Raw genomic sequence first — 22,770 nt, forward strand, 5'->3', positions numbered from 1 at the left:
ACTACCCTCACCCGGACGATCACAATATACGGATTGTTAGTAATATATCAAACACGAAAGACAATGTTTGACCACATTTTCAAACACCCATAAGAGAGTTGAAACTTTATACGATACATAGAAAATGATGCCGGAAACGAGGAAATCTGGAATGCTGGAAACCGGGGAACCAGGAAACCTGGAAATCGGGAATGCTGATAAACCAGGGAACCAGGAAATCTGGAATGCGGGAAACCGGGAAACCTGGAAATTCGGAATGCCGGAAACCAAGGCCCGGAATCCTAAAACTCTGCATGACTTTTTTTCAGATGATAAAAGGAGTTAAAATCAATCTCGTTCCCAGATCTCTTGTGGACGAAGCCGAAGGCGAGCTCGCCTTCGGCTTCGTCCACAAGAGATCTGGGAACGAGATTAAGTTAAAATAGGAATAGTTTTGGGAGATGTTTGAGGTTCTTCAGAAAGAGAAAATATACGAATCAATGCAATTTAACTAACATCAGGGCTGACATGTGCACTGATAACCCTTGATCAATGACTGGTACAACTGATGTTGTAGTCGATATCTGAATGTCTCTGCTAGTCATATATGTTATTTGCCAGGCGGGAGGTCCGTATTGGGGAAAACTGTGCCCTCGGTCTTGAGTACGACTCTTGGCCACCTTTTCCCAATACGGACCGACTAAGGCCGGCAAATAATGCTTTTTTTTTTTTCTCTCTATCGTATTACTTTGAAAGCAACTTTTGAGTTTAATTTTAATTGAAACCTTTCAGTTCAAATCTGGCTTAGCGTGCGTTTGAAATTTCGGGCACAAAAAGCGGTACTGTTTGCTCGGAATCCATAATTGTTTGGCTCTGTGTTGGATGTTTACATTTGACGTTGTTTTACGGCGTAACAAAAAGCTTGAAAAGTTGCCAAAGTTGGAAATTTCGGAGCAGTCCGTACTAGAGGTCCGGATGGGTAAAATCCCGACCGCTGTAGCGCGCGATAAGCCAATCAGATTCAAGGATTTAGGATACCGGACCCGTGAGAAGCTGGAGAAACAAATAATCGTTATTATTTAGCGCAATCTTCCATCCTTTGCAGATTGGTCGAAAGCTCGCCACCTAATAACTCTTTGCGAATAATGATCTAGTCATGCGCGTAACCATCTTTTGCTGCAGATAATATTTTGCTCATGCGTGAATGTGTCCACTTCTGAGAATTGGCATTCTCGTCCCCAGAGCCTCCATTTCTTTAGATCACGTGTTAGTGGCACTGGAGACGAGAATGGAGAATTAGCAACTCATTTCTGAGAGTCGCCGGAGATTGATTTTGCACAAAGGCTAGATCAAAGGTGCGTTCCTTTGGGGTGATCTCGATAAGGATTGGTCACCCAACATGACCAGAGTGGATTCATCAGTTCCTATGATGATGCAACCTCGGTCGGAACGAGGCTGATGAGGATGCACCGTGATCCGGAGTGACCTTGGATTTCTGATCCAGATCCAGTTCACCCCAAAGGAATGCACCCATTGTCTCTTGTTTAGATGTCTACCAGGCCGAAAAACAGCAAGAATACAAAGAATTTCGGCAATATTTGAACGAGAGAACGTGCAGGATGAAGTTCTTATTGCCCAAGAAAATCATTTTTTCGCACCTTAATAAACTGTATCCATGTTAAAAACTTAGTTAAATATTGGTGCCCCTTAGCACCTTAAGGTGGCTCCATAGGGTAATCATTTATGGCGTTGCGTGCGCAAGTGTTATGTTTTGAATGCTGTTTTTGCATTCGCTTTCACACCTAGTCCTCTCAAACTTATTACATGTAATAAGCAATGATTAAATAGTGCTTTACTATCATCTCTGTTAAAATTTTGGGATTTAGTCTTAAATTATAAATGCCCAAACAAATGCCTTTTTTACTGTTTTTATGGCTTTACTTGTGACTTTCATGAATTTCCCTCGGTGAAATCTTCCAAAATTTTTACATCACATCGCTTCCAGCGGGATACGAATTTTAAACACGAAAACAGTAGGGTTTGTAAAGGCAGTTTTCTCGATATTTTCAAATTTATGTCTTTTACCGCTGCAAAAAATCTGGTCTTACAGATTTCCCTGAAAAACGAGCTCTGACTGAAGTAAAATATTTACTACCAATCTGCCAAATTTTACGGAATTTCACCGAAGGAAACGCCAGAAAATTCACTGTCAGTTTTGCTTTTTGTGCTCATGTTGACGTAATAAAATATCAAAAAACACCGACGTTTTCCTTTGAGCGCGCGCAGATTGCTTCCTCAGCGCTCGCGCGATCGTAAAACTATAGGGAGCCACTTTAAGGTGGCCGAACACAGTTTTCGCGCGCGCTTTTGCTGATGCAATTCAGCGCGCGCACAAGGATTGCAAAAACAAACATGCCGTCAATAGAGCGATCATTTTATTTACTCAACACCCGCACTATCTGCGCTATTTTTCTCTATTATTGAACGCAGTGTATAGATGGCTTTAGTCTTTTATTACAAAGATATGTTAGAAAAGGTAACGACGCAAAGAACCCAGCAATTCTCAGCTTTTTCTTTGTTACCGAAAGAACCCAGTTTAATGCAGCGCACGCGCAGTTGCTCGAAAAATTGAGACCGATTGCTTTTGCAGAAACATGCCGATTTCTAGCGATCCAGTCGTTAGAATTTCAAGAAATTTGGCAAAAAAATAGTTCAGAAACCACGTGAATGCTTTATCGCAAAAAAATTGAATTTTGACATAGGGAATTTTTAATAATACAGAACATGCAGTGAAAACGGTTAAAGGCGAATTACGAAAATCGCCTATGTCAAAATTTTATTAGAACAGTGTTGACAGAAGTGATTTAATGTCAATTCGTAGTGGGCAAATGATGAAAAAAATCTAACGACTGGATTTTTTTTAAATAAACAAAAACCATTTTTTAAGCCTTGTTTTTAACCAGCCCCGTTGCCATGGCAACAGCACACACCTTAGCCAAAATGCGATAATAAACCCTTCTGTGGTTAACCTTGACGCTTGCAAAAAACGGGCACCAAAGCATAAATAGCTTAAAAGCAATGGTGAATTAGGCATAGGCTCTTGAAAACTGTGTTCGGCCACCTTAAATCAGGTATAAAAATAAAACACACTTCGGACGACTCCGGCCTTTGACGACATTCTGACCGGCGCTCTGAAAACTGCCGCTGTACGCAAATATTTTGCTCCACTGACTCTTGTTCCTTTTGTGAGGACCCGGATCGAAACCTCGAAATTAGCATCTCCTTTTTGACAGTTTAGATTTCTTTTAGAAATACATATAACGTGTTTTCCGACTATTAATGTTAAAAAGACAGGCCTAAACAACTGTAGACTTGCACATGAGTTTCAGGGTAGAATAGCTTTGCGAGCGAGGCGATCTGGGAGGTTAACAAATGTACTTCATTCCTGGTTTTAGGATTCCGGGCCTTAGTTTCCGGCATTCCGGGCTTCCAGTTTTCCGGACTTTTCCGGACGGGGGGTACTCGTCGGAACTTTTGAAAAGAACCCCTACGAGGTACCAAGATCCTGTTTTGTGGGCTTGAAACGTTTTCACCCCTAAGAGGTACTAATTCCCCTAAAACAACACATAATCTCCTGTAATTTTTTTCCGGTTCAACACCCTAAAAAGGATCGCAAAAGTTCCCGCTGCACCAAAACCGCGTTTATAACCCGGCCCCTAAAAGGTACGACAAGCACCCCGTCCTTTTTATATGAAAGTCCCCCCAGGCTTTTAGGACAAGATATTCGCTACTAGCACTCAAAACAAATAATAGAAAGTGATGAAAAAATATATATATATCTGATAGAGCGCTTTTAACTAGGCCTTGGCGGATTGTGCTCCTAAAAGTGGCATATTATGCCACTAGCAGTGCTCGAAATTTTGCCAAATTATGCCAACATTATGCCAGAATTCCCAAATTATGCTCACAAAATGACGTATATTCTGTACATGTAGGCGCGCAATAACGACACCAAATTATGATGTTTTTCAAATAAACTGTTGTTGTAAATTTATTTGTTTTATGGCAGTTTGTCTAGGCCCTCAGCTGTCCAAATTAGCTGCTCGCATCTCTGAACCGTTTGTAAAATGCCTTCAACGACTTAACGATCGATTTAAACTAACTCAAACTATAGCGTATCAAGCCACGAAGTAAATCAACTTGTCTTGACAGTTCTGAGTTCTTTCAGCACCAATAATTTCTTGAATAAACATAGATAAGAATAATATACACTAGTCAACATCAGCGCTTATTGTACTGCAACATCGCGCTAGCCTGCGCTGTCCTGCTGATCGCTAAATTCGCGAGAATCCGCCAAAAGAGGCCTAGTAACTAAGCCTGTCAGAACAAAGTCAATACTACTATTAGCGTAGCTAAAACACGCATTGCAAGAACATACTGCCTAAATTTAACTTATTTATGTAGAAAATACAAAATTTTACGAATTTATGCTCCAAAAAGCGCTAAAATTGGCTAATTATACCGTGGCAGTGCTCGTTTAAAAAATTATGCTTTTTTGCTCCAATTATGCCAAAAATTATGCTAGCACAATCCGCCAAGGCCTACTTTTAACCATTTGAAATTACTGTACCTCGTGGTTTACGCCCCCATTTCGGGCCCGAACAAAAGCTCAGTTATTCATTTTCTTATTTAAAGAATCCTTTTAATACGGTCACTACGTACGTTAACACGGCCAAATGTTTGTGGCTCGTTAGTGACCAGATTGATAACGGAGTTTCACTGTACAATGCTAACTGACTAGAGCAAACCCTGAGAAAGAAGTTACTGGCCGTGTACAATGACACTCTATGCCTGTTACACCACGCAATTAGAAACTCTTGGCAGCGGACGATACCATTAGGCGCCATTTTAAAAAAATCAATTTTTATTTGCTCTGATTCTTGTTTAACACAATTTTGAGTCAAGACTTGCCATGTTATTTCTTGGAGATATACCTTAATAGAGATGAATAATCATAGGGTATCTATATGGCTGGATATAATGAGAAAAATATTTAACTCTACTGAAAATCTGCGAATGTATGAGCAAAACAACGATGGCAACAGAAAGTGATGATGTGGTTTCCACTACTTTTCCAAAGGAGATCTGTTTTATAGATTCACAGATAAACAGTCTGTTTGACTTTCATCTGGATCCAGGATTGATTTCTATAAATCTGCACTGCAACAACATTTCTGTTATAGAAAACCTTGACCGACTTCAGCACCTCAAGTATCTTGATTTGTCGTCAAATCACATCACAAGAATTCAAGGACTTGGTGGTCTGAAGAGCCTCAAGACCCTTAACTTATCCTGCAATGAATTACAAGTTGTGGAAGGACTTGAGAACCTGAGGTAAAACTTGTTGCCTGTGTTTGTTTTAAGAAGGGACGGGAGAAGAGATAAGCTTCAGTAGATTCAACTGAATCTTCAGTAGATTTTATATGCAGTTAGGTTTTCCTCAGACGTCATAGAGAAATTTTATTGAGGCACTATGTGTAGATTTTTGTGTAACAGCTCTCTGGTTCTATCTAACATTACAAAGCTACATTTATGGTATTGGCCACTAAATTGGTGCAGTGGTGAGAGCGCTCGCCTCCTACCATTATGGCCCAGGTTCGATTCCATTCCGGTGTCATATGTGGGTTGGTTCTCGCCTTGCTCCGAGGGTTTTTTTGTGGGTACTCTGGTTTCCATTCCTCCTCAAAAACCAACATTTCCAAATTCCAATTCGATCAGCACAGAGGACCCGTATGAAAACCATTGTGGCCTAGGTTCGATTCCATTACGGTGTCATAATTATGTGGGTTGGTTCTCGCCTTGCTCCAAGGGTTTTTCTCTGGGTACTCTGGTTTCCATTCCTCCTCAAAAACCAACATTTCTAAATTCCAATTTGATCAGTATAGAGGACCTGCAAGAAAACCAGATAGAGCTGATGTGGCTTCCGCTCTTGATATTATGATTTTTTTTTTTTGATTTTACTTCAGTTAGCCTAAATACTGTCAAAAACATTTCAATTTCCCTTCATTTCACATTTTCATTTCACCTAAAAAGCATTTTAATTCCTGTCATTGCAGGAATCTGATGAGGCTGGACTTATCGTACAATGCAATTCATAATCTATCAGGGTTGAAGAAACTTCATGGACCTGCCTTTAACTTGAGGAACTTATATCTCCATGGAAACCAGCTCACCTCACTGGATCATGTAATCAGTTGTCTTATCGGCTGCAGAATGCTTAAAGAACTTACACTGTCTCAATATGGAGAAGCTAATCCCGTGTGTGAGATATCAGCTTACCGATCTGGTGTCCTCACAGCGTTGAAAACACTGGAAGTGTTAGACGGGCTTGACCGGACGGGAAAGCCAGGGGCAACAAGGGACAATGTGTTTATGGGTACAAATTATCCTGTTTTTTTTTTCCTCTCCATTCTATGTTCTGAAATTACCATGTTTCTTTTCCCAATCCATCTCTGTTATCTCTTTGGTCAAATAAGAGAAGGCAGTAAGGGGGCACAGAAGGGTTAGTAAGAGATACAAGAAATCTACCTGTATCTTTTTGTTCTCTCTTTGTCCTTGTTGTCCTGTATGCTCAGTACCAATCCACACACCTGGACACCTTGGCCTTAGTACTGCAGATGTTTTGTGGAATAGCACTCCAGTCAACCTGTTCGGGTCAAGTCAGTCTATATATGATTACCGTAGCTCTCAATAACGGAAATGAGAACACAATACATGTGTACTCATATGTATGACTCATAGACTAGTTTGACTGTTTGAAATTTAAGCCTCAATAAGCAGCCAACTTTCTGTACACAGGACTGGTTAAACTGAATTTCTTATGTACAATGTAAGTTGAAGTTTTGCTAATTTCCTTTGTTTTATGCTAAGCTGTTTTGTTGTAAATGCAGCTCTCTAATTTTGTTATTTTTATTTGTAGAAATGGAGGACTATGTAGAGTATCTTAAATCAGAAAGTTCTACTGAGAGCCCTTTGGTAAGTAGGTTTCTGTTACAAATATAGTTTACTGATCAGGCCCATGTTGTTCGAAAGGTGAATAGCACTATCCACTGGATAAATCACTATCCAGTAGATAGCGTATTTTGTTTTGTCCACACTTATCACAGGATAACGATTTTTCTGGTGGATAGCATAATCCATTTTTGAACAACTAGGGCCAGTGCATTTGGCTTGCTTACAAGTTGTTTTGATAGTTAAGGGTCCTTGGGACCCCAGTTCCAAACAGTTGGGGGTTCTTTTTGCTATTCAGGGGTCCTCTACCTATTACTAAAATTTTCGGAACTTTTTCCTGCACCCAAGGATGTACTTTACCAATATACTGTGCATCCTTTTCATTTTTTGTGCATATAAGATGCACACCTGTGCGTTAATGGGAACTCTGCAAGATACACAAAATATCCTTCTGTGCCCAGATCTTCAAAGATCTTTTAAGATCTTTTTTAAAGGTCTTTTACCACAGTTGGTAACTCTGGTTTCTCTAGCATAAGGTGGGTATCCAATGTAGACTTAATAAATGCGAAACACAATATAATTGTACAATCCCTTTGTTCTTTAATACAGAAAGATTCCAAGTATGAAGTTATGACTCCAAGAATTGACTCAGTGCTGGACAGATTCAGACAACGAGGGCCACTGTTATCATCAGAAACAGACACTGGAGAGGAGAGGATAACAGAAGATCCCCCAGTGGTATGGACCTTCTATTATTTGCAGAGGATGCCATGTCTACATGTACATTTACTTGCACCTTTACTTGCATTTGGGAACTTGTTAGCAGCATGTCATACAATAACTATTTAAGAAATGGAAAACATGTACCATGTTTCTATCGAGTTATAGAAATGCGAGTGGAAGTTTGGGAGAACGAGAAATGCTGTGGGAACATGAGCCGCAGGTGAGTGTTTCCACAGCTTTTTCGAGTTCTCCCAAACTTTCAGGAGTGTTTCTATAACTTGATAGAAACAGGGAGAACATGTTTTCTATTTCTTTTAGAAAACACCGTGACTAAAAAAAGGAAAACAACTTGTTAACTTTGATTATCAAAGTGTAAATTCTCTTTGCTTGGGTCATAATTACATCTGTCAACAGCTCGTGCTAGTTCTGTGTTTCTATTGAGTTTTATAAAATAACTGAGCTACTACGCGCGCTCTCATTGGTCGATAGGTGTGTTTAGATAAGAGTATGTAAACACGGTTGTGACGCTTCAGATTCGCACGTATTTTTGACAATTATTTTGTAAAAGCAATAGAACACTTTTTCCGTGTTTACATAGCCTCATCTAAACACTCGGGGGCTGGGAGAATTCTCAAAAGTTATGCAAACCCTCGACTACGTCTCGGGTTTGCATAACTATCTTGAATTCTCCCAACCCTCCTCGTGTTTAGATGAGGCTATGTAAACACGGAAAAAGTGCTTGAGCTACTGGTATTCATTTTTAAAGAATGGAATTAATTATTCTAAGTTTTATTCACTAATCTACAGTATTGTCAGGGAACGTAATGAAAATATTCCACTGTGTATGATATCATATAAAAAGTGGTGTGGGTGACACAAATAATTATTAGAATATATAATAAGGACAATGAGTTGTTCAAATGTGAGGACGGTAATGTGCAATAACATTATTACAAAATTGCTCAAGGCCTCAGTTGAATTGTCTATTATTTTAACCACCCAACATGCTACTGAAGGAGAACTTCAAGCTATTATTATGTTAGACAAGTACATTATGCAGCTCCGCTATCTGGCTGATGCTGCTAGAGCTATATGGCCCAAGCTACACACTAGTGCACATACATGCATGTAACTCTAATGAGATCAGGACAAGAGTAAACCCAGAGCGAGAAATACGCAAAGGTAAAGTCTGCATACGAGCTAAGTGCCCATCGGGTCAGAGCTTATATCGGTTTTGGTAGCATGAAGCGACTAGGATTGTTTGCACTTCCCCTGGATGGGATGCTAGTCCATCGCAGGGTTACACCCAGCATTAAGGTTGCCGCTACCCATTAACACACCTGGGTGGAGAGGGGCACTGTGAGAGTAAAGTGTCCTGCCCAAGAACACAACACAATGTTCCTGACCAGGGCATGAACCCAGACTGCTCGATCCAGTGACGAGCACACTTACCTTGAGGCCACCACACCTTTCCCAGGGGGAGAAATGAGTTCTGCCAATCAGCTTGACCAATATCCTTAGGCGCTTACCATTCGACCAAAAATTCCGAAATTTTCGAAACGGGGTCAAATGGTATGGAAATTTCCTAGGAAAAGTTCCAGAAAATCGGGAAATTGTTGAATTTCCGAAAAGTGAACCATTCAACCGAAAATTCAGGAAATTTCGGGATGAAAATCAAATGGAACGGAAATTTCCAGGAAAAAGGTTTTCGAAAATTTGGTTATACCTCAAGAGGTTGTCCTCTTTTTGGGAAATTATGTAAACTCGCAATTTTTTATTCAGCGCTAGTTCTTTTGGCCGCGATCACCACGATCATCCCAGACAAAGATGACGGCGACGTGTATTCGAAATGGATTAATATTTTACTCGCCACTTGTCGGTCGATAAATGCTAACTTAAATGCATCAAGAAAGCGTTTAATTCCAACAAAAATAAAGCCCCCTGTGTGTACTTGTTTGTTTTGGATACGTTAGCTAAGAAATGTACAAAGACTTATAACTTGTGCAGAGCCATTGTACGACTCATTAAATCCTTCGTTTTTTGACGTTTTCGCTGCGTTGTGGTTTGTATAAGGTCCCTGCCGTCATGGGCTATAAAAAGTCACTGTGTCGACGTATCAGTGCTCTGTATGCTTCTCTATTTGCTATTTAAACCTCGACATGAAGTCATTGAAAAAGTTGAAGCGAACAAAAGTGGGAGGGCGCTTTCCACTCTGGTGCAGCCACCGAAAAAGTCTGTTCCACTCGCCCTAGAAAATTTCCGGAAATTCATACTGGAATTTTTGGTCGAATGGAATAATCTATTGTTAGATTTCAGACTGTTATTCTGAGTTGACCTTATTCCCTACTTTGGCACTATAATGTCATACCTTTGGCAGTGATACAGTGAAAGGATTTATTCTATTTCTTGTACCACCGCATAGTGACCTAATAGTTAATTGTACTTAACTCTGGAATGAGTAACTTAGGTTCAAGCTCTGACTGAGGTCATGGTGTTGTATTCTTGGGCAAGAGTCTTTACTCTCAGAGTGCCTCTCTCCACCCAGATATTAAAATTGGTAACAGCAAATAATGTACTGGGCTAGAAATACTCCTGGTTGATACTAAAATGTTTTGCCTGCTTGTGAAAACCAAATGCTTTCCTACTGAAAACACAGACTTTGCCCACCTTTAACTTACTATTGGCACACCGCTCAGTTCTTGTTATGAACTGCTGGTAATTTCAATTTGTCGATGTTCTTTGCAGAAGAAGCCACCAGCAAGAGTCAGCCTGTCAGCTGATCATGAAGTTCGTTTAGAGACCCTTGAACATCAGCTCACTCGTTTGATTCACAACACGGTGAGTTGAATGTTGCTCAGGTCCTGGGTATATATTTAAATTTATTCCTTGTCTTGAAAACTAAACTCTCTACGGGGAACAGAACTCAGTGGCGGATCCAGATTTTGAGCTAAGGGGGTGGGGGTGGGAGGCGGTTTTGTTTTAGTTGCCCTGCCGGCTTTTCTTCTTTCAGTCATTTCTTCTTTTTTCACTTAAAATAAGGGGGACGGGGCGGCCCCCCCCGGCCCCTCCCCTAGATCCGCCACTGGAACTATAATAATTATAGTTATTATTGTCCCTCTGAATAGGGTCACTGTGTTGTGTTCTTGAACAAGACTCTTAATAGGAATTATTTGGTGCCTCCAAAGAAACCAAGACAAACTTTCCTAGTGTGTATAGAGTGAAACATGCTTTAGAGCCATCGTACCATTGTAAGTAAGTGTCTTGCATGAGAACACAACGCAGTAACCACAGTCTGGGCTCAAACCTGGACTGCCTGACCTGGAGTCAGGCGCTCTAACCACCAGGTCATTGTGCCTCCCAAATAACTAGTCAAAGTACATGTTTATAAATTATATTTTAGAACCAAATTCTCACAACTGGTGGGAAAAAAAATGAAATTTATGGCAGTCATTAAGGGAAAAAATTATTTAAGCCTTCAGACTTATTCCTTTTTTAGGAAAGAACCCAAGTTTCAAGGCACTCGGGGAAAACAAAAGAAGGAGTTGGTAAGTTTGGTTTTTGAAGACCTGAAGATACTGCTTTCATCAACACAGTAATATAGGGAACCTATACTAAGAATTTATTTGATGATATAATGGGCTTAGTATAAAATGTACATGTAGAATGTTTTTCTTTTGTAATAGAAAACAGCAACTCTGACGAGTCTGAATCAACTGAACAACCTGATAAAAGAAAACAAATTCAACGATCTCCCAAAGCTAAAAGAACACAGCGAATGCCAGTTTCCAAGAAGGGACCTATAAAGACGCGAACAAAGCCGTCTGTTCATGTCACAGTCGAGTCAACAAGCTCCACATCACCATCAGACCAACAAGCAAAACATCTGGCGATCAAAGGCAAGGCAGTGACAGGACGGGCAGTCAGAGATCCACGAGATGATGAAACATATCTGGTCAGTTTATAAGTATTGTTCTTTATCGTAAATGAACATGTGTCTGTACACGCTCAGTTATTTTACCATCAAAGAGATGTCTGGAATTTGAACCAAAAAATCCTCGCACGTCTATATGGTGTGTACTTCTATTTATGGGTACTGTTTAGAAAATGGCCAAGAGAAAAGACGCGCGCTGATTGTTTAGAAGTCGTATTTCTTTTTAACAATTAGATTATGAGCTCGAGATTTCTATCGCGTGATAGTTGACGAGGGCGCAGCCCTCGTCAACTATCACGCATAGAAAGCGAGAGCGAATAATCTAATTGTTTTAGTATAAATCTACTAGTCGTTCAAAACTTTATCGAAAACCCTCTTCATAGACACTTAGAAAACGCCAAGCAGCGGCCGTCATTTTGTTAACAAGTGCACACTGCTACGCTACTCACTATCTATTACAGAATAGATTGTGAGTAGCGTGGCCAATCAGAGAACGGTATTCGTGATAGAACGCTAGTAGATTTATACTAAAACTCGAAAGAAACACAGAACTAGCGCGAGCTGTTGACGTAATGACGGCGCGAAAAAAGAGAATTGTTTAAGGAGAATTCTAACGGCAATTAAAGCAAATCACGGTTTCCAATTATTTTTCTACGAATTATTAAACTTAACGCTCTAACAAAATCGCACGGATTGAATTGCCATTGGAAATTTGCAGTTGTTTACGCGCGCGCACCCGTTTGTTCAATAATTTCAAGTTTTTAAAGTCAAGAAACCGTTTATGTCCTTCTTTTAGTCTTTTCAGGAATTTAGTCATCCATTTACATCTAAACTTTCCTTCAAAAACTTCGGAAAAACGAAAAAACGCCGCATTTTGAGTACGCCCTCGTCTACTTTCACTGGATAGCAATCTCGACCTCATAGTCTAATTGTTAAATAGAAACACTCGTGAAAGTTTGGGAGAACTCAAAAAAGCTGTGGAAACACCTGCCTATTGGCTTGTGTTCCCACAGCATTTCTCGTTGTCCCAAATTCCCACTCATGTTTCTATTAAACAATTAGATTAATACGAGCTCGAGATTTCTAGTGATAGTTGACGAGGGCGCAGATAGTGAGTGGCGTAGCCAATCAGAGAACGCCATTCGTGATAGAACGCTAGTAGATTTATACTAAAACTCGATAGAGACACAGAAAATATCTTATATTTCCTATGTATAAACTGAGGAGGTTGAATGAGTTAATTTAAAGTTTTTGTCTTACTTTTTGTAACTTCATTTTTGTGCCAAATAAACTGAATAATTAATAGTTGGATTCATGATGGCCTGTTGTTTTGCCTATTTAGTCACTCATTCAAGAACTAGATTCTGAGCGTGAGCGAAGGTGGAAAGCTGAACAGGCTGCCAGAAGAATGGTTGACGCAATTAAAGAGATGCAACTTAAAGGTTTTTGTCTGGTTCTATTGCGAATAATAACAATGACTTCTTACAGATTTAGGAGTATTAGAAAGAAAAGATGTTACATTATTACAAAGAAAAGTATGCAATGGAATGATTTGTTGAGTAAGTTCCTCAAAACTTGATTGCAATATTTATTTCAAATATTCACAGCCTGTAAACGTGTTAATGGAGGCAATTTTGCAGATCCGCCAGTGCGGGGATGTCAGGTTTTCAAAAATGTATTAAACTAATAACAGATAATTTAGAGCGGTTTTCAATTGAGTATCGAAAGTAATTAGACAATTACTTTGGTTTTGGTTTTGGTTTCACTACAGATTGAGATTGGCTGAGTAGTCTAATTGGTAAGTAATTGGTCTGGTTTTGGTTCTACGACACTCAATTGAAAACCGCTCTAATGCATCCTTATTTATTTGTTTTATTGCTTTTTTTTTTGCTTGTGAATGTTTTCAGTTTTCTAGCTTTGACTCGACATTATGTGCAAAGGCAATAACATGCAACAGAAAATCATGTGAAAACTTACTTTTTCCTGTGTACTGGGTAATTTGCTATACATGTAATCATTTACTTGACAAGTACAATCTCCATTTTGTCGTTTTACGTGTCACATAACAGAGACAGAGGAGAAGAAACTAAGGGAAGCTTCGCTGGCGGCGAGCAGTCGATTAAAACGTGCGCTGCTTAAAGAAAAGGAAACAAAGGATTCTCTGCAGAAAGCTCTAAATGAAATACAGGTGTGGATTGCACTGTTTTTGGTTTGTTCGTTAGGCTTAGTTACGTTTTATTTTTCAATGTTTTTTTTCTGAATCTGAGTTCTAATTATGATGACCACGCGATAAAGCTTCGATGTTCTCACAAATTTTACTTGGCTCTCCATAACTATGGTCATAAATTTGTCTTATGATTGTTTTAAGAATTTGGTAGATCGCGGCAATGTGTCCTAGTGTTGGTATTTATTATAGAGAGCTTAATAAGCACAGACAGTTAGGTATTACAGACGTCAACTGAAAGTTTGCGTTCTTTCTTTTGTCCCATTTTCACGCCCCACCAACGAGTTGAAAAGCTCTCACCAATTGCCAATATATGACAAAGAAAAGAAAATTCGAGTTGCGCTTCACGACCGTCCGTTCCTTGTTGTAAGCTGATTTCGACTAAACGCCATTTAGTTTTAACGCACTCTGGTTTTGTTAACATGGCGTAGTGAAAAGATTAGATAGTTCAAGGTTGTGAGAATTCCGAAGTTTTTCTTTCCCAAACTTGCTTCATTGTTTGCCACATAGTGTGCGAGCAGAAACCGGCAGTTTTTTTTCTGTTGTAATGATATGTGTTGTTTAATTTTTTCGACTTTTAGGCACAAAATATTGAGCTCAGTGAAGAAGTAAAAAGGCTGAAAGAAACTGAAGAAGAACAACAAAGAGCGCTGCGAGCGTTAGAACAAGCCACAACAAAGATGGAGACAGACAAGATCAAACAGCATGCCGAGGCGGTCAGTGGGTCACATTATGTGTAGGCTCTCATTACTTAAGGAGGACAAAGATTTTGCGGCCTTTCCACGAGATTCAATGGAGTTAGCATCTTTAGGCTGTGACTTTAATTTCCGTGTTCTTGTAATAAGCAAAGCGAGACGACCGCTTGTTAAAGGTATACGTACGACAAGGAGTTTACAAGATTAAAGATCAACAAAAAGATGTTTAAAAAGCGTCGGAAACTAATCAAAAACTTTTCAATCGAGAAGCACCTCGTAATTACTACCACCTTCTCGAAGCCTGCAGAAAAAAAAAAATACTCAGTCATTTGCTTATTTTCGCATAGTCCTCCTCAATAAGACTACTCGCTAATACAGCTGCGTTTGATTGCCAGTTGGTAGTCGGATTAAAAGTGTTTAATTGTTAACAAATTTTTGTTATCTTTTACAGGTTTCCCAGTTACAACAGGAGCAGATGAGGGTAGGCGCCTTGACAAAGGAATGCGAACTGTCAAAACACTCAGTTAAACAACTGAAGGGTCAGGTACATCAGCTACAAGAACTGCTTGCTAACAGAGAACAGGAACACAGGTAATTGTCTAGTTGCTCGCCCATAAACGAACAGACTACCGCCGCCGCCACAACCACCAAAACGACTACTATTATTATAATTAACAGTCTAGAATTAGCTTTTGGTAGTTTGTACAGAGTAACGACTGTCTTAACATGTATAACAAGAAAGCCGTAGCATTATCTCAGAGGCGGGAACTATTTCTCTTATCAACAGAAAAGCAGTGGAAGGCCTGGTACGAGCGGACAGCCAGGAGGTGCGAGAGATTGTAGATCGGGAGGTTGCTAAGCAGGAGGGTCTTCATCAGCAGATCATAAAAGATTATCAAGACAGGTAAGAATCGAGTTCGGCCATAGGTAACGTGTTCGATGGAAACTAAATTGGTTGACTTTGCGTACTCACATCGTGCGTGAGACGTGGTGGCTGGGTAACTCCTAGGACTCTTGTTCGTGCCCTCGCCAGGGTTATGTGTACTTGCGTAATACATTGTATTCCTAAAGTCCCTCTCCAGCTCAGCGAATAAATAGGTAATGTCGAACAATTACGGCAACCTGGCAAAGTGCGGCGGGGATTGCCTTCGATGGACAGGGGGAGTTGGGGGTGGGGGGTGGGGGGTGTAGCAATACTCTTATCCAGGATAAAGTCAGGCGTTGAAGGCTAAAAGGTTTTTCCAGTCTATTGGATTGATACAGACAGTTACCTTTCTAACTAACTTTCTAACTAACTTTCTAAAAACTTAACTTTTAACTTTTTGAAAACTGAAAAGTTTTTAATCCTAACACGGTCCTCTTGACTGCACCATAACAGGCTGAACAAACGAGACGTGGACTATGCCGCCTTGGAAGACGAGTTTAGAATGGGTCTTCAGATAGAAGCGAATCGATTCAGAGAGGTGGGTACTAATAACATCGACCCACGCCACTGTTACCACTTTGGTCCTTTACAGTCATTTAAACCTAACTGATTTTTATGTAGCTAAAAGAAATTCAATGAGCCAAGTTATAAGAATGACAAATATGTCGTTTAGTAGCGGTCAAATGTTAAGCTTGTTTTGTTATTTTGTACCGAATAGCTTCAGGAAGCATTTGAACGAGTAAGCGATGAGAGCGCTCAACAGAAAGAAGCTCTGCACACTATTAAACAGAAGGAAAATAAAGCAACCACCATGGTGAACGAACTCACGGCGGTACGTACCTGTATCTAACTTCATTTTCTATAAGCTTGTTAACGACTCTACAACTCGTCCCTACCCTTCCCCTGTACTAGAGCAATTTCATTGTTCTTTATAGTTCCGTCTGAATTCATATCAATCCTGTCTCTGAGCCCGCGGTTTTGTTAGAGGAGTTACTTAGCAACAAGCCTCGAACATACCCTACCAGTATGATAACCTTTACCATTTCTGATTGGAAATAACAATCGAAAACTCTTCGTGAGTTCAAATGAGACATAGTTAAAGTTTACTCTGAACGAGAACAGAGCTCAACCTCGATCCCAGGCTCTCTCTCCTTTGCCTTCCTTGTCGTTGAGGGAGGCAAAGGAAAGAGAGCCTGGGATCGAGGTTGAAGTGAGCGTCTCCACGTGTCATGACGTCACGTCCCAAAAAGTGACATTTCTCTCCCATGGGGAAATATGTTCTTTTCTTATGCCAACATCCCCTACTGTTTAATTGGGAACACTAAAATTGCCTCCAAGAAAACCCACTATAGAGCGTTTTCACTCACTTGGCCAGCAGCTATGCAAATTTATCGGAACAAAAGAAAGTGTTTACATAAGAAAACAGTTCAATTCCCACAGGATAGGTTTGGTACACCAACATGGCCGCCGTTTCATTGTTTTGGAACACCAATGTGGTTGCCGTGACGTCATGTGAAAACGCTCTATTTAGTAAATTCAGTTTTTATTCTATATTCACGCTTAGATGGTGAAGGAGCAGCGTGGAAGAATCACTGAACTGTCGCGTGGGAGACAAGAAATAGTCGGAGATTACAAGGTATGTATGGGATGTCTTCATCTCTAGGGTGAGGGCATCATCCCTGGGATAAACACTGTTTGCTAACCATCTCATCACATAGTGAGGTGGATGTACAGGAGTATATTGTCTAACTGAAATTTCTATCTTGTTTCTCCAGGAAAGAATACAGAGTTTAGAGAAACAACTGAACGAAGCTAACAGACAGCTGACGAGATTGGAAGTACTGGAACAGGTCAGTCGTTTACCGAGAGCTACTTGCTTAAAAAAGACTTTGGTTTTGGTTTGACGACACTCAATTGATTGCAAACCACACTAATCTATAAATTTAGCTTGTACACTATTCAGTTGTTGTGTACTCAAAGAATGGTCCGTTTGTTCTACTGGAAGTGTGTTTTAGAGATATTTTTTTGTTTGTTTTAGGACAAAGCTAAGTTAACGGCTCAGATACGAGCACAAGGATCAGTGATCGAAGGACTGAGAACTGAAAGAAAGTTATGGAGTGAGGAACTCGCGCAGCAAGGTAGTACAAAACAAAGCACAACACGCATAGTTTGTCCAGTGGAAATTAATTTGTAGTAAAAAGCAACATCTTACAGTATAATGAAATTTAAAATACGCGTTGGCACTTCCTTGGAGTGGCGTTTGGTGCACCGTTTCCATTTGAGTTGGAACTTTGAAGTGTTCTTTTTTGTGGATAAAAGGAAACAGGAGAACAACGAGAAAAATCCTCGATCTAAGGACGAGAACCAGCAACAAACTCAACGTACATATGACGTCAGGTTCGGGATCGAATGCCGGCCATATTGGTGGGAGGCGAGCGCTCACCACTGCGCAACTCCTGCTCATTGAGTCGAGGAAGTAAGCTGAAATGAAGCTGGAAATTCTTGTGGTCTACAGCAGGCCTCAGTTGTTCGAAGGCTGGATAACGCTATCCACCGGATAAATCACTATCTAGTGGATAAGTGTTAACAAAACAAACCACGCTGTCCGCTGGATAGAGTGGTTTTTTCCGGTGGATAGCGTTATCCACCTTCCGAACAACTCAGGCCAGGAGTTTCCAATTCTTATTCTCCAATCAAAACTAATAACACGAGCTCACGTAGCAACATTTTCACCGTTAACCTCGACAAGCGGTAATTGCACTTGACAAGCGGTCAAGATTCAAGGCCAGTTGTTTTGTCAACAGGATCTTCACTCGCTCAAGATCGCGGACGAATGGAAGCTCGCATTGAAGCACTGACAGCTGAAGTTAGCGAACTGAAGAAGGAATGCCAGGTGAGGCTACCAGACGTAGTTAATAACATTGTTTCACATCGCAAACGTTGACAAAAGCTAATCTAGGCTACGTGTTAGGCGTTCAAAGGGGAAGGAGAGCTTCCTCGAGATAGGGCTCCCTCCCCGAACACTGCTTAATACATCACGCTATTTATTCGACTTTTACGGTATTTTCCGAGTAGCTTGTGTCACTTAGCTGTTGAAAATCGTTTTCATTTGAAAGAAACTTCTTTGCCGTCTTTAACAAGTAACATCATCTTTCGGTCATAAATTTTGTCTCAGAGTGCCAATGAAACGATAGCTATCAAGTCCAAAGTTATTGAGGATCAGACGGAATCCATTAGAAAACTCAAACAGGTTAGTGTGTCCCATACCCAAATTCGTTGTTATAGTTTTGTTCGACATTCCTCATTTACACCTCTGACCCAAAATAATTCTCACCTTTCCTCCTAATCTGCCTCTGAATAGGAAAGGTTGCTACACCCTTTTCTTCACGGGAAGGTAATATGCGCTATGGCATAGTATGTTTTCTGTTATCTCGGTTACGGGACATTTTACAAGGATCTGCTATGGTCAGTTCTCACGGGAAAACCCTCGGCAACGACCCTCGGCAACGAAAGGTATTCCGCGGGCTAACTTTCATAAGCTAGAGAATAAGTCTGCGTCAGGCCAGCGGCTCATTCAGCTTGACTTATTCCGGTTTCTGAAGTGTGAAGCGACTAGAAGTATATCCCCTTTTCCCTGGATGGAATGCCAGTACATCGCAGGGTTAACCTCGAGCATTAGGTTCGCCGGTACCAATTTATTCAGCTGGGTGGAGATAGGCACTGTGAGAGTAAAGTGTCTTGTCCAAGAACACAACACGATGACCCTGGCCAGGGCTTGAATCCAGACCGCTCAATCTGGAGCCTGGGGCCTTAACCATTAGACGCCTCGAACGTACGAACGAACGAACGAACGGACAGACGGACGGACGGACGGACGAACGAACGTTAAAAACATCAACCGTTAAAGCTTTGTCTGTCTTCTTTAGAAACTTGCAGATCAAGATTCCGACATGCGCCAGAAGAAAGAGGACAGCAAAGCACGCGAGAGAAATCTTGAAGAGCAGTTAGCTGCCGAGTCATCTGCTAATCAGGAGCTGCAGGTCAGATTTGCCTCTAAATTCTCCTTACACAGCATATCTACGAAAAATAAAATGAAAATAAATAACCTTATTTGCGTGTCGAATCTATTTTGCACTGTTGTGCTAATTGGGGACACTGTAAATAAACTACCAAATATTGTAAATTGAACATAAATTATTAAGAATCCCAACTGTTGGGAGGCTGACCAGTTAGCAACAACGAGGTGGAGGAGTTGAACTCGGGACTACCAAGAACAAATCAGGGAACCAGGGACCCCCAGATTTCAAATCCAACGCCCTAAACCACTCGGCCACGCCGCCTCCGTAGTAACAGGTCTTTCCACAGTACTGTGAAAAAGTAACTAAGCGAATTTCTAAATCCTTTATAATCTGTCTTTTCTGAGCCGTCTTTCCATGACAAGTCGCTCGTGACCCTTTCTTTCTGTGCATTATACATTAACTTTATACTGTGACTTATTATTCAAATTTAACAGGAGCAAATGGATGCGCTTATTGATCGCAAGGAATCACTCAAAGAAGAATTAAAAAATACACAAGGCGAGCTTCAGACTTGCAAAGAAAGTCACAGGTACATTTAAAATGTTGTTACCTGACGTAGCACTCGATGCAAGGTCTTTCCCTATCACCTAGGGTGTTTTCCATTGTGCCAAAGATTCCGGAAATTTCGGTCGGAATTCCAATAGAAACGTCCGTTTCGGTTTCTGCTGACCGGAATATTCGGGATCACCTCTGGAGGCGGTCCACTTATTTCGGTCGGAATATCTCCGACCGAAATTCGCTTTTCCATTTTTGACGACCCGGTTCTTTGCCCTAATTAGGGAATTCGGAAAAGGGATTAAAAATGGTAAGAGCCATTCCTATTGGTTGGCTCAGTTTAATTGGAAAATGTCCCGTTTTCCTCGGGTATTCCCAGTGATCTCTGACCGGTCGGTTTGGCATAATGGAAAGCACCCCTAGCAACTGAAATATTGTCCGGTCTGAAGGTCACTGAGCCTGCGAGGTTTGTACGAGGATGCTTCAAAACGTGACGCGTGCTTACCATGACGAATTGGCTTTGGAACTCGCACGTGTGCGTGTAAGTTTCGCATGGATGCTTAAGGATCGTGCAATCTTTACAGTTTTTTTTTTTTGTAGATATGCCCTTCGTCGTCCAAAACGACGGGAATAAACGCAACGCACACCTGTTTCCCCTACTGTCTCAGCCTTGTAGCTGCCTGAGTGGCCGTTTGTTTTCGCCTGATATTTCTTTCTTGTAGCCCAGTTTTTCCTCGTGCAGCAATCAACTTAGTCTGCGCTTCCTTTATCGGTAACGAGAACGTAGCCAAACAAAAGGTTTAATGAGCAATACAATAGCTGTGCAAGTGCATTATAAATCTTTGTACAGGACTTGAGATGACCAAGTTCTGCGTAGTCTGAGGAACGCAATCCCCGACGGTTAATTTTTCGTAGCCCGAGCAAGATTTTAGAGCCATTGGCGTTCTGAACAGATTCAGACAATTGCGAAATCCGCAGTTGAAATATAAATTCATTTTTGCCGGGCGTCGTACTCCCGTCGCCATCGTCGTTGCTTTAACTCCCTAATAAGAAATCTTTAACCGAGTCCGGCTGGATCTTATAAGGATCTCAAACTTGACAGGACGCTAAAAGCAAAGTGGCAGGAAAAGAGTGAACTCATAAGCAAACTGGAGAAGGAAGTCGTAGAGATGAGGAACAATTTTAAGGAGAAAGAGAAAACGTTAACTGAGGAGAGAGACAAAGCTATCCAAGCGGCCAAGTAAGCTAACACGTCTTGTAGTTTTGTTTGTATCCAGAACAACATCAAACAAGAGGAGCAATGATAAAAAAAACTGCAAGTCTCTTGTTACTAAAAACCATCTATAAAGTGGGCAGGATTGACGCAAACACAGAAAAGTTATTTAATAACCCAGAGAGTATTTTTCCTGTTTTTTGTTTTTGTTATTGTTTGTATCTTATTACACGGCGTTTTCTCCTTTAAAAATGCTTAGTTCCGCTGTGGAGAGGTTAAAAACCTGTGATGACGCTTTCCGCAAACAACTCGAGCAAGAAAGACAGGCGCATGAACAACAGATTCTAACATTGACCAATGAAAAGCAACGTGAGATAGAACAGGCCAACTCTAGGGTAAGACATGATAAACTTTATACTTCCAACGTTCTTTGACCTCTTTTATTCGCGGTACAATCACTTCACAGTAGAGAACCATTTAGCTAAATCTAAACACAAATATGAGCTTGAACAAGAACCTAACATTACATCAATTTATACTCACCTTAAGCACTGTTCAAAAAAGTTCTTTTGGCTGTGTTAAAACAGCCTTCTATGAATTCTGTGATCAATTCTTAATCGCAGGAGGAACAACAAGATAAGAAACTTAGGGCGGTTTTCTTGAAAGAGGAAGAAATATCACCCCTATCATTAATTTGTATAGACTTGTCACAAGTCAACCTTTGCTTAATCCTTCGCTTATTTATCTTCAGTCCTCGAGCAAAGCGAGAGGTACAAGTTCGAGCGAGGTAAAATTTATTTCTTGAAATTAATTAATAGGTCACCATTGATCTTTTTGCAGGTGTTAGAAGTGGAGGATGAAATGCGCGTACTTTTACAAGAGAATGCAATAACGAAGAAAACTTTGGAAAAACGCCTTCAGAAACTCACATCGGCTTTCACTGAAATTCAACATGACCTAGCTGGGACGTGAATATACTTCACTCATAGCGCATCAATGTTGTAAATATATACACCTATTTTGAAAATTTCTGTTTTCAGAAAGAGAGAATGTATATTATTTATAAGAATAAATACACTATTTTCATCATTTGCTCATCATGCTAAATCTTAATTACACTACCTAGAAATACACACGCAACTGCATAGATACGTATACAGGGGCAGAAGTGTAGTAGCTCTCGTGAGCTTGTAATTCTCTTCATTGTTAGCAGCTGTTATTGTTTTAGGGCTAGGGGCATTGTTTCTGTTGTTTGTTCTATTGTCCTCTCAAAGGGTATCAAGCCATTCATGTCAGAGCTCACGAGAGCTGCTACCCTACCCTACACGGGTCTGTAGGTCAGCAGGGACCTCATATGCAGCTTATTGCAAGCTAACTACGGCACCGTCGGATACGAAAACTAATGCTGTCAATCTGGGGCAGAGGTACACAGAAACAAACAATCGCTTACAAAACCAATCAGATTGCAGGATTCGTTAGCATGCTCGCTTGGAAA

The 22,770-nt window shown here is 40.6% G+C and overlaps 1 protein-coding gene across 1 annotated transcript; it reads left to right on the forward strand.

Moving 5' to 3' along the window:
- Positions 1 to 4,794: 4,794 nt before the first annotated feature.
- Positions 4,795 to 22,364, forward strand: LOC145466774 (leucine-rich repeat and coiled-coil domain-containing protein 1-like). The gene is made up of 24 exons (XM_081450486.1): positions 4,795 to 5,373; positions 6,096 to 6,415; positions 6,959 to 7,014; positions 7,600 to 7,728; positions 10,459 to 10,551; positions 11,210 to 11,258; positions 11,397 to 11,665; positions 12,987 to 13,086; positions 13,714 to 13,832; positions 14,450 to 14,584; positions 15,015 to 15,154; positions 15,351 to 15,467; positions 15,942 to 16,026; positions 16,207 to 16,320; positions 17,053 to 17,124; positions 17,264 to 17,338; positions 17,527 to 17,626; positions 18,293 to 18,381; positions 18,664 to 18,738; positions 19,415 to 19,528; positions 20,002 to 20,096; positions 21,165 to 21,302; positions 21,535 to 21,670; positions 22,116 to 22,364. The coding sequence occupies exons 1-24, from the start codon at positions 5,060 to 5,062 to the stop codon at positions 22,245 to 22,247; spliced, it is 3,066 nt and encodes a 1,021-aa protein (XP_081306612.1). The 5' UTR covers positions 4,795 to 5,059; the 3' UTR covers positions 22,248 to 22,364.
- The last annotated feature ends 406 nt before the right edge of the window (positions 22,365 to 22,770 follow it).

This window comes from Orbicella franksi, chromosome 13, assembly GCF_964199315.1.
Source record: "Orbicella franksi chromosome 13, jaOrbFran1.1, whole genome shotgun sequence".
Lineage (NCBI taxonomy): Eukaryota > Metazoa > Cnidaria > Anthozoa > Scleractinia > Merulinidae > Orbicella > Orbicella franksi.